The following is an 11,247-nucleotide window of genomic DNA, read 5'->3' on the forward strand; positions in this document are numbered from 1 at the left end:
AATCTTGCCAATACAGGAAAAAAAATCTGAAAAATTATAAACAATTCCCAATTTGTATAGGACTGTCTGCCCAAAATTCAGGTTCATTCCACATACAGACAGTCTTCAAACTTCAATCTTACAACACAGAATCTGCAGGTAAATATTGCAGCTGTTTGCATCAAAGTAAGCAATCACAGAAAACCTTAACGCCCACTCACATCCTGGACCATCTGACCTCAGGAATCACATGATAGGGTGGGGCCAGGCCCCACAATGGGTTACCCGAAACCTTGGCTGATTTTGACTTACACCCGTTTTCAAACCTTGGCTCGTGTGATTAGGTAGGGGGTCCATGCCCCTCTTGGGGGGACACTCCCATAGGGCTTAAATCTGTGACTCTCCACAATTTCACCTTAGAACTGAAGAAGCTTCTCGGATGAGAGGTGAAACGTCTTCAAGCAACTTAAAGAAGTCCAGATGCTTTTCTTTCCAAGCTCCTTAGACTACGATGACCTGGATGACTGAGAACCTTCACAGACAATCACAGAAAAACTACCCAAATTTGACTCACGTGGGAGGCGTGTCAGGAAAAAAAATCTTTGCTGTTCAAAAACAATAGTAGAAGAAAACTGGGAATAAGAAAAAGTGTACAAGCAGAATACATACACGTTAGGCATGGAGAATTAGACAGGCAGATAGCCCATTCAGACCAAATGCACACAACTATTAGACAGCTCTGTGACTGCCTAAATAATAGATGGGGGTTTTTTGTTATTAACAGATCACTTGGTGCATTGGCACCATCAAAAATCAAATTCAAGTAGCCAATAGTTTCCCAGTTAACAAGAAAACACAGCAGAAAGAGTGAGAAGTGTCACTGTCTTCTCTCTATTGCTCACTAACCATACTTATAAATTCTACACACTGTATTTCATGTGACTACTTCACAATAAACGACACCTGTGTTTTCCCATTTAATGGCTTTTTAAATGAAAACTACTCTGACAAAGATGGTAAAAACCATGAACACTCTCAGGAATGAGAAACTATCAAAAGAGAATTTGTGCATCTCTTATAAAACATTGTTGCTGTTGTTGTTTTCTTTCTTTTTGTTCACTTTTGTTTTTAGGTTTTAAATGCACCTTTATTGCAAAATGCACTTAAACCTGACTCCGAGTCTCTTCGTGACGTAACTCCAACATGTTCCACTCAAACATCTGAGCTCGCCTGTTTCATCGAGAGGTACCGACCCCTCGCTCGAAGAGCTTAGTGTTTGTTTCTACTCTGCATTTCAGAAGAGTTGAAGAGTTGAAACTTTATGTGAGTCACACACTGTTTACTATGGGTGTAACTAAATAATCTGGGGCAGCAGTTACAGTAAAAACCATTAAAGAGTCAAAAATGGGATTCATATTCTTCTGTTACTGTAATGTGAATCCAGTGAGAGCACACAATGTGAGAATTAGAGTAACATGAAGCTGTGACAATGAGTGGCCTGACTGACTTCCAAACTCATCAAGAACTCATTGTTTTCTTAATCTTTTTACTTTTTTGGCTGTAGAAACCTGAGATATTTTGCATAGAACTTTTTTTGTTTGTTCTCTTTGAGCTCAGTGATCATTTAGAATTTGGAAAATGTGCACAGCTGTTGTATGACACAAAGAACCTCTTACTGTGATGGGTCACTAGAAAGAAAGAAGAAGAAGAAAAAGAAACAGACAGTCCCGATGTTGTGTAGTCACACAGCTGGATGTGCAGCATCAGCTGCTGTAAATAACTGAGTGTAATAAAGTCCCAACACAATCATAACAAATATCATAAATTTAGGATTTGTTAGTCCAGGGCTGGACTTCTTAAATTCTGGGAAGTACACTGAGTTTCCAGAAGCTAGACAGAGGTTGCAAAGTCATCTTCATATCCAGCAAAGGCTTTCAGTATCCCTAGTGGTCCGGGACCCTCAGGCATTTCTTGCTCTTTTTCAGCTTAGCTGGTCACTTAGGACAACTTTATATTGATTCGAAGTGACCCGTCCCTCTAAGTGGACAAGCAGACAATGCAAGCCAGCCTTGCCATGCCAGCAGAACGTCCTCAAGCATGGACTGCATGACATCATTTTGCTGGCAAGATATGACGTCGCTTGTTGCTGCTTGGTCCTTTCCACTGATTAACCTCAGCAGTGTAAAGCAGGAAGCAACAGATATTATCTTTTTTTAAAAGTAAACATCAAATATGCTTTAATTTTTTGGTGAATTTAAATGATCTTAACAAATGTTAAGCACTGTGATTAAATTTGGCTGATTAATCTTAACATTTTCTCGCTGATGACATTTTCCAAAACTAACCACGAGTCTAAAATGTGATTACTTGTCTTTGAAGAACTTTTTGTTTACTTTTTTCAGGAAAGTGAAGTGAATTGCAAAAATCTGAGCTCTCGTGCTCAAAATGTTCTTCGCAGTGAGCAGTTAATTAAGTAGAACAAGACCTGAAAGTAGAGCACTTTGTCAACTAGTCCCGAGGTCAGCAGTTTGATCCCTTACTGCTTGATCTACATCTTAATATATTAAACCACTGAAAGTGGAGAGATAAAGCACTACATAGTGTAAATGAACTGGTGCTTATAGAGCGCTGAGCGCTTTATGCAACATGCCTCACTCACCCAAATACTTTTTGCTTTAAAGTTCTGATGCTGGCCTATAAAGCTCTGAATGGTTTAGGACCAAAATACATCAATGACCTCCTGACCCAGTATGAACCATCCAGATCCCTCAGGTCATCTGGATCCGGTCTTTTATCAGTTCCCAGAGTCAGAACCAGACACGGAGAAGCTGCATTCAGCTTTTATGCTCCTTATATCTGGAACAAACTCCCAGAAAGCCTCAGATCAGCTGAAACACTCAGTTTATTTAAATCCAGGTTGAAGACTCACCTGTTCTCAGCTGCATTTGAATAAAGCACCAAATCCACACTTTAAGCTTAAATTTCAAAACTTACATTTAACTACTGATTTTATCTACTGTTCTGATTTTATCTGTTTTGATTTTATATACTGTTGTTTGTTTGTTTGTTTGTTTGTTTGTTAATTAGTTAGTTAGTTTATTTGCTTGTTTTATTCAATTTTAAATCATGCTTTTTATTTGTTCTTGTTTCTAATGTCTCTGTAAAGCACTTTGAATCACCTTGTTGTTGAATTGTGCTATACAAATAAACTTGCCTTGCCTTGCCTTGCCTACGTACTAGTGCTTAATATCTAACATTCACACTCCGATGGATGCATCAGAGACCAACTCCGGGTTCAGTATCTTGCTCAAGGATACTTGGTATGCAGAGTGGAGCATCCTAACCATCAACCTTCCAATTAGTAGATTACCCACTCAACCACTCATAACTCAGGTGCATTAGGTTGGTGTGACAGATGCAGATGCTAGGGATAGGGGGAGATGGAGGCCAATGATCCGCTATGGCGTCCCCTAAAGGGAGCAGGAAGAAGATGGATATGGTTTGTAGGTTCAGTTACTTTAAGTGGTCTATACATGTATGAATGCCAGTACATTTACAAACATCTTCTTTAATCTTGGCCGTCTGTCCAGCAGCCACAGGCAGCTACCTAGCACCATCATTACTGTGCCAAAGCATGAGGAGGATAGTTAGAAAACAGCAATGTGTTTTCACTCATTTTATTAGTTTTTTATGTGAGAAATTACAAATTAAGGTGTCAAAGACCAAGTAAACTTTTGAATAGGATACGATTACTATAAAGGCTAATTAAACACTGCAAGGATTTAGCAGGTCAAATATGTTCAACCACAGACAAAGTCATCAGAACAAAAACCTTTTTGCAAATAATCATCCACACAAACTGAATTCTTTTTGGAAACATGGCCTGGGGAGTTAACGTCCACCCGAGGGATGTACTTTGAGTGGCTTTCTTCGCATTAGGTCGCTTGACAAAACCTAAAACTCCAGCTAGAAATAACAGGTATCACAACAGTGGTTATCAACTTCCTCTGTCAGGTTGGCCTTTCTGCTTCGGTTTTGGTAAACACTCACATAAAAAGGGGCATTTTTTTCTGCAGAAAAGATCCATCTTTGCCACCTACTAAAATCAGAGATGTTATCAGATGATGGTGATAAAAATAATGATAAAACTTGATCTCCAAAGCAGCATAAAAATTTAACAGTGAATATAGGACTGTTGATAATAAGACAAGAGATTAATGTTGCAGAAAATCATTAATTTGGTCATTTAGTGCACAAAGGGGTAAAATAAACATTTTAATTTAAGTTAATTAGTTTATGGCCCAGTGCGCTCACGATGCTGCTGTTTATTTCTAAGGTGATGGCAGCAAACTTTAAACATTATAGCTTACTGTCTCTCAGCATGATAAAGGAGAAGTGGAAAATGACTTAAGGTTCGATGGCTGGTCAAAGTAAACTCAGTTTCACTGATTGAAACAAATATTCTTGGTGTGTGTCTGTTTTCCTGCAATTACAAGAGTGTAAACGAGAATCAGCAGCAGATTAAAATCAAGTATGACAATGTTCCAGTGGTAATCCGGTGCTTCATCCAGTGGTTTTAATAACATGTGATTTAATAACGTACACATATTCCCCCAGGCCGCCTGGACTTATTTTGTAATTTTGGCTGTAAAATTACAAAATAATCCTCAACCTTCAGGAACCTTTGGAATTTTCTCTCTGTCCCAAAAAGGTTGAGGAGTTACAATAATGCGAAGCGCACATTTTTTTTGTCTGTGTTCAGACAGAAAGCCTTTATCTATACGGGTTGGTAAAGACTCAATGTCTTATTTAGAAGAGAGACCTGTTTGAGATGAACATAATAAAATTACACCAATAAGAGAAATCCTTTGTGCCACTGTGATACACTGAGTATCGACATAAAGCTCGTCAAATATAATAAACCATTTGAATTTTGTCTCTTGCACAAATGGTAACAGTTACTGTAATTTAAAGAGCACTTGTAAAGTGAGCCCACCGGGCAGAAAAAAGAGTGAAAACATGCTGCAAATAAAATAAACAGTAAAAATGTGAAGCTTCCAGCTGATTTAACCCTTGTGTGGTGTTCGTATTTTTGTTACTCAGCCAGTGTTCATGGGTCTGGTGGACCCGCTAGAGTTTTGGCTTTCCAAATTAACACTATCAAACAATTTTATGTTAAATTACTCAACAGATGTTTACTTCATCCCAATTACAAGACATATGAACAGCAAACATGGTTAATTTTTTCCCTTTACCTTTGTTAGATCACATTTATGAATTAATGTGCTTCTCGTTTTTCTTTTATATAAAATGTTATAAATAAATCAGTTATAATCAAGTGGAGTGAGTGGAAAGACACAACACATTTACACGTGAAAAAATAATTAATTGTTTAATTTTTCTTTTGAAAAAAACTGAACACGGGTCTCACAGACCCGAACACCATACAAGGGTTAAACTAATATGTTATGTGTCCAGTATAAAGTGGCCATTGTCCTGGTGGATTTTAGGAGCTGAAAACAAACTTTTTGAATGTACAAAGGTATTTTGGGGTGGAAAGTTTGTTTGTAATTCTTAAGCATGGAGGTATTTCAACCAGATAATGATACAGGGATAATTCATTAGTTTAGGGAATACTTGAAAATAATCCATCCATTCTCTTTTGCTTAGGACCTTCTCAGGGTCACGGGGGAGCTCGAGCCTATCCCAGCTGTGTTAGGACGAGAGGCAGGTACACCCTGGAAAGGTCGCCAGTCTGTCGCAGGGCTAACACACAGAGGCAGAAACCCATTCACACCTATGGGCAATTTAGAGTTTCCAATTAACCTATCCTCATTAACTGCAAATAGGATAGTTACTACAACAGGAGAAGGATTAATAAACAGACTTCAAACTGTCTCAAAAAGGACAAGCTCAAAGTTTCACAGTGACCCTCACAGTCCCCTGAACTACACTGTAAAACCTAATAAGTTCACAGAACTCAAAAATTGTTGTGTAACAGATTACACAACAATTTTTTAGTGATGTTTTTAAAAGTTTTAAGTTTAACTAAAATAAAAATTATAGTTGCAGTTGTCTTAAATTACCTCAATGTTAACTCATAAATGTTGATATTCCTCAACTTATAATTAGGGAGTAATAAACTCAAAATGTTCAATTTTTTCAACTTAATTAAGGTGGGAAATACACTCAAAATATTTTACATATTGCAACTCATACGATGTGGGAAATAAACTCAAACTTTTTCATATTTTCTAACTTATAATATGGGAAATAACACTTAAAATCTTCAATATTTTTTAAAATACTGTGGGAAATACACTTACAAATAATTCTAAACTGTTTACCCAGTAAATTATAATCAGCTAAAAGTGTTAGAAAACATGAAAGTAACAACACTAACAATTTAACAACTTTTTATTAAACACAATGTGCTTTAAAAAAGGCACAAACAACAGAGCTCACTCATAAAAAAGTGCTTCATAAATAAAACAAGAGAAAAAGACTCCAAGGGTCTCCATCTCAATTCTAAAATTCAATAACATTTTCAGTATTAACAGCAATTGCAGCTATTAGAACATTGATGCATTTAACACTTACTGTACCTTGACAGCTGCAGCTCACTTTCTTTTTTAAAAATACATAAAAAAAACAGTACTGGTTTCCACTGCTGTACTTATAGGGAACAAACATCAAGGCAGTGCATTTACGTATTAGGCAACAGAACATTAAACATGAATAGTGAACTGAACAGTCATTCATCTTAAATGTGAGGTAGAAGAGGCAAATGATTAGGAAAAAAACAAACAAAAAAGCTTCCTCAATACTCAGCTTAACAAGTAGTCCATTCTGAGTGATTCACTCATTGAACAAATCATTCTTCAGCATCAGTAGACGCCCTTTCAGTGGTTTGTTGTCCTCAAGGCACATCACAACCTTCTGGATAAATGTGAATGTAAGCTCAAGTTTCTTTGGGTATTGTAGGTCTAATGCATAGATGTACCCAAAGAGCAGGAGAAATGACTCAGCCAGATTTGTGGGACCATTCACAAGTATTTCATCCTCAACGACAATGCAGATGCTTTCGGGACTGAAGAGGGCCGAATCAGTAGTGTCATCCGTGACAACTGTCAGCAGAGCCACAGGAGTGTCAGTGAGGTCTGGACCATCTGCTGACTGCAAAACAAAAATAATACAAGAATGAGTTCAGCCCCACAAGGACACGATTCATGCTATTGATTAGAGGTGTGAATCTTCATAAGTCGCACGTTTCTTTTAGGATTATAATGTCAACGATTTAATTTGATATTGCGATACATCATGATGCATTACAATAATCTTAATTTGGGTTTGGTTTCAAAACATATGTGTAAATAAATGTTTTCAATAATAAATATATGCCAAGATATTTGTTTTTGTTATTTACCAAACATTTCTCTGACCACAACATGGCACCTCCAAAAAAATAGAACACTTGAATTTTAAAAAGGGAGATAGTTTTTATCTGCAGATTTTTTTTGTATAATAATCTTTCAACTATTTTCATGTTTTCTGGTTTATGCGTAACAATCTTCTTGCAATCTTATTCAACAATAGTTGATATATGGGAGAAAACAAGTCAGATGAGGACTGTGTTGAACATCCTTCCTGATATACACCCTGGTTCTCCTTGAGTTCTGAGCGATGTCATATGGTTGATGCTGAGGCCAGTACACTTACATCACAAGTCCTGAATAACGTGGAGGCATCTTCACGCAGGTACACAGGAAGTGCACGAAGGACGAGGGCCCGTCTTGTATTTACATCATGCTGTTCCTAGATGAACACACAATATCTATTAGAATAGTATTTACACAAATGCAGAGTAAAAACAAAGTGTTGGATAGCCATGTTCTGATTGTCATTGTTATAGATCAGGGGTGTCCAAACTTTTTGTGTAACGGGCTAAACCTGTCAATCTAGAAGGGTAACCCAAAAAAAATCTAAAAATTTTGAATAATTCAAGGCAAAATTCTCTAGTTTCTTTGTATTTATTTTTTATTTAAATTGGGACACAAATTATAAAACTCACCCACTGACAACTGGTGAAATGTTGACTCTCTGTAGCGCTCTTTGCAGTCTGATATCTGTAAACAATATGTGCACAAAGACGACTTATTAATGTTCAAAAACATTTTTTGCACAGCACACACACACAAGTAGTCAGCTGATCTCATCTGATGCAGATCTGCTCCTTGATCAAGTGACATTTGTCCGGATTTTTGGCACGAGTGACGTCGAATCAGCACCGCAGCTGGATGGCCCGATTTACATACCCAGCGCAGCTGATACTCACTACAATAATTTACTAAGATTATATGCACTCCTGTTATTAAGTCCAGTTCAGTCTGTTAATGTTAACCGTTTCAAACTAATGTTGATAGGTGTGTTGCTAAGCTTAATAACTTAAATAACAAACTTGAAATTTACCCGTCCTATTTTCCCTTTTATTGTTTTTTCTCTGTGCTGTAAATCTTCTGTCTAAGAAGAAATCTGAGGCTGCTGTTCTGAAAATAAGCTACCAAAGCTTTTTCTGAATGAATCAATAAAGATCCATTTATGGAAAGCTGTGATGAAAGCAGTTTTGTCTTTAATTATATTCAACAATATAACATATTCGACCACTTTTAAGTGATTTTGTGATCTTTAATACACTTTAATACACTAAAGTTAAGGTTATTTACCTAATTTCTAGTAAGTAGCCCTCAGTGAAAAAAGTTTGGACACCCCAGCCTTACAGGTTAGGGAGTATTTGTGATCCGCACAGTCTGCATCAATGATTCTTTCTTAGCCTGGGAGCAGAACGCGGCTCTTTATTTTCATTTCATTTCAATTTATCTAGCAAAGATCGATAGGGTCTGGCTTAAAGGTGTCAAGGAGGCGCCTCAGTCTGGCTGGTTGAGCCTTGTCGAATTAGCGCGAACAATTTAGCTGAACTTCGTTCGTAGCACCGAGTTCGACCAGTGTATAATGTTAGGCTGAATCAGGCGATGCATTTTTCCGCAAGCCTTGACTTGTAGAGCTCGCTTAGTGGAATACCCCTCTAAACTGTTAAAAGGATTTCGAGATTATCTCACAACCACACATTTGAGACTACGAAAAAATACAAACGTGTCTAATTACCATCATGATAACACACTCATGTTGTTTATTATTGTTCGCTTCATGCTAGCACACACACACAGCTCAACAGCGTAAACTACTGACTGTGTAACACGGACACTTATTGAAATAAGTATACTCACAATACGCACGTACATTACCGGCGAATACGACAACCAGTGGAAAGTTTTAGTAGAAAGTTCAAATGCATGGAGCTAGAACTGCCACCGTCAACTTCCCGGGCAAGAATACAATGCATTATGGGAAATGTTGTCCCCCACGGAAAACCGCCAAAACGTTACATCATTCTAATTTGAAATAACATTACGTATTTGTCACATTAGAAAACTTCTAAAATTACAATTACTTGGATTCGAATTCATTTATAACAAACATTCACTGTGCACAAAGTACGAATATATTTCCAGTAAAAAATAAAAAAGAATGTTTATCGAAATTAAATTTAAACAAAACAAAAACACGTTAGACTTACCAAATTTAGGGCAGTTGATGAAAAAAAATAAGGTGGTGGTCGTGGTGGGTTGAAGTTGGGGACTCTTAATCCACACGGGCTGGCCAAAACTTCCCCGTATGAAGGTAAATTCAAGATGGCTGACTAAGCTTTCCTGAGGGAGCGACAAGACTCCACCCACCAGAACGTCACTAATATATGCTTTTTAAACTTTTTGAGCGTTCCAAAAAATTTAGCTAAAAAATATTGAGCCCTATTCAATTAAAGCTGCATAAAAGCCAACAGAGCTCAATACTTTATAGTTTGCTCAACTACAAAACGACATTTGAGTGTTATGAGCTTATTAGTTATGAGCTAGAACAACTGTTAGGGATTACAGTGTAATTATCATAACAAATATATGGCTGGACTCTAAAAGAGGAGTATATGTACAACAGCTTAATTATCTAAAGATCTAAGGGGCCTTTGTAAAAAGAGCTTGGAATATAAATAAAACATGGAATGAAATGTGGTTTTGAAGATTTCTTCTCATAGCACAGGGACGACTTGCAGGTAATCATCTAGAACACACAGTGGCAAAATATGTCAACAAAGCTGATGAGTTTACAAGGTTGTAAGACCCAGACTGGAGGTGTGAAGTGGCAATCAAGGTGGAGGTAATGGGCCAAGTGAACGACCTCAATCCGAAGATGCAGGCGAAGAATGTATTTGTGCACGAGCTGATATTCACACGTGCAATCAAACTAACGCCATGTCGATGTGGCGCCCTGTCACATCCACAAATATACCGCTACTCGTCCAGGACTCCACGCTGGCATTTCACTGGCTTTTCAAAAATTCATGCAGATCTGCCGGGGCCAGAAAGCACCCCCCCCCCCCCCCCCCCCCTCCCAGATGTGTAACTACAGCTGACTGAGATCCACTGTGACACTCCTCTCAAACAAATTTTCAGTCCATTAACACCGGACAAACTCCGCAGCTCCCTGAAGAAACACTCTTTCCAAGCCTTCACAGACAGTGGATGCTCGTTGTATACGACTCTCTTACATCTGTGAACCAAACCTTTTCTTGGATGACCTACCACAAGTCATACTGACAGCTTACTGATAATGAAATAAGCCCCTTGTACTTCAGCATTGGGCGTCAGCCAAACTTTGATCAACCTGCAAGGAGGGGTGACTATTTTAACAGCTCCTATTACAATAAATGACAATTTTATGACAGTGGCAGAAGCAAAAAGCAGTCTCACACAGTGAATTGAGTAATAACAGATTAGAAAATAAGTTCCTTTACAGAAAGCCATGTTCATATTTGGTGTCTTTGAATAGACATTTCCTCATTCACTGACTGTAAACATGTGGTCAAAGGCTAAATTACATTTTGATCATTGCAAAACTGTTTTTTCTTTTTGAAATCAAATAATGACAAATTATCGGTCATAGCTGCTAAACTCACGCAGTTTAACATATCTCAGCACTGTGTGTGTAATGTCTCAAATTACTTTTCCAGGGTGTGACCCTTGGATTACTGCATTGAAGCCAATATGACCCTCAGGAAAGAAAAAAAGCCCACCCCTGATTCCTATAAAGACTCTCAAGCTGTTGGGTGGACGCCACTGGTCAGGCTTCGAGCAGCTGAGGCGTAGATGATCAGGG

General features: G+C 37.8%; 1 protein-coding gene across 6 annotated transcripts; it reads right to left on the reverse strand.

The window, feature by feature from the left end:
• Positions 1 to 6,429: 6,429 nt before the first annotated feature.
• Positions 6,430 to 9,713, reverse strand: LOC308403681 (uncharacterized protein). Of its 6 annotated transcripts, none has more exons than XR_013972949.1 (4): positions 9,614 to 9,713; positions 8,055 to 8,105; positions 7,699 to 7,794; positions 6,430 to 7,155 (listed from the first exon to the last, which is right to left on the reverse strand). XR_013972949.1 is itself a non-coding variant. In XM_080893320.1 (4 exons), exons 1-4 carry the CDS (start codon positions 9,276 to 9,278, stop codon positions 6,838 to 6,840), a joined length of 480 nt encoding a protein of 159 aa, XP_080749446.1. In that variant the 5' UTR covers positions 9,279 to 9,582; the 3' UTR covers positions 6,430 to 6,837. The 6 variants fall into 6 exon arrangements, 1 of the variants encoding a protein (XP_080749446.1); XR_013972950.1 differs by having other exon boundaries at positions 8,051 to 8,105; XR_013972951.1 differs by lacking the exon at positions 9,614 to 9,713 and adding an exon at positions 9,277 to 9,590.
• Between the last annotated feature and the right edge of the window lie 1,534 nt (positions 9,714 to 11,247).

The sequence above is a fragment of the Rhamphochromis sp. 'chilingali' genome (genome assembly GCF_963969265.1).
Source record: "Rhamphochromis sp. 'chilingali' genome assembly, chromosome: 10".
Classification (NCBI taxonomy): Eukaryota; Metazoa; Chordata; class Actinopteri; order Cichliformes; family Cichlidae; genus Rhamphochromis; species Rhamphochromis sp. 'chilingali'.

Coding starts and splice junctions, on each gene's coding strand:
- LOC308403681 (XM_080893320.1), bottom strand. Junction 7,795..8,054: donor CAACATTTCACCAGTTGTCA/GTGGGTGAGTTT, acceptor GTGTTCATCTAG/GAACAGCATGATGTAAATAC. Junction 7,156..7,698: donor CGTTATTCAGGACTTGTGAT/GTAAGTGTACTG, acceptor TTTGTTTTGCAG/TCAGCAGATGGTCCAGACCT.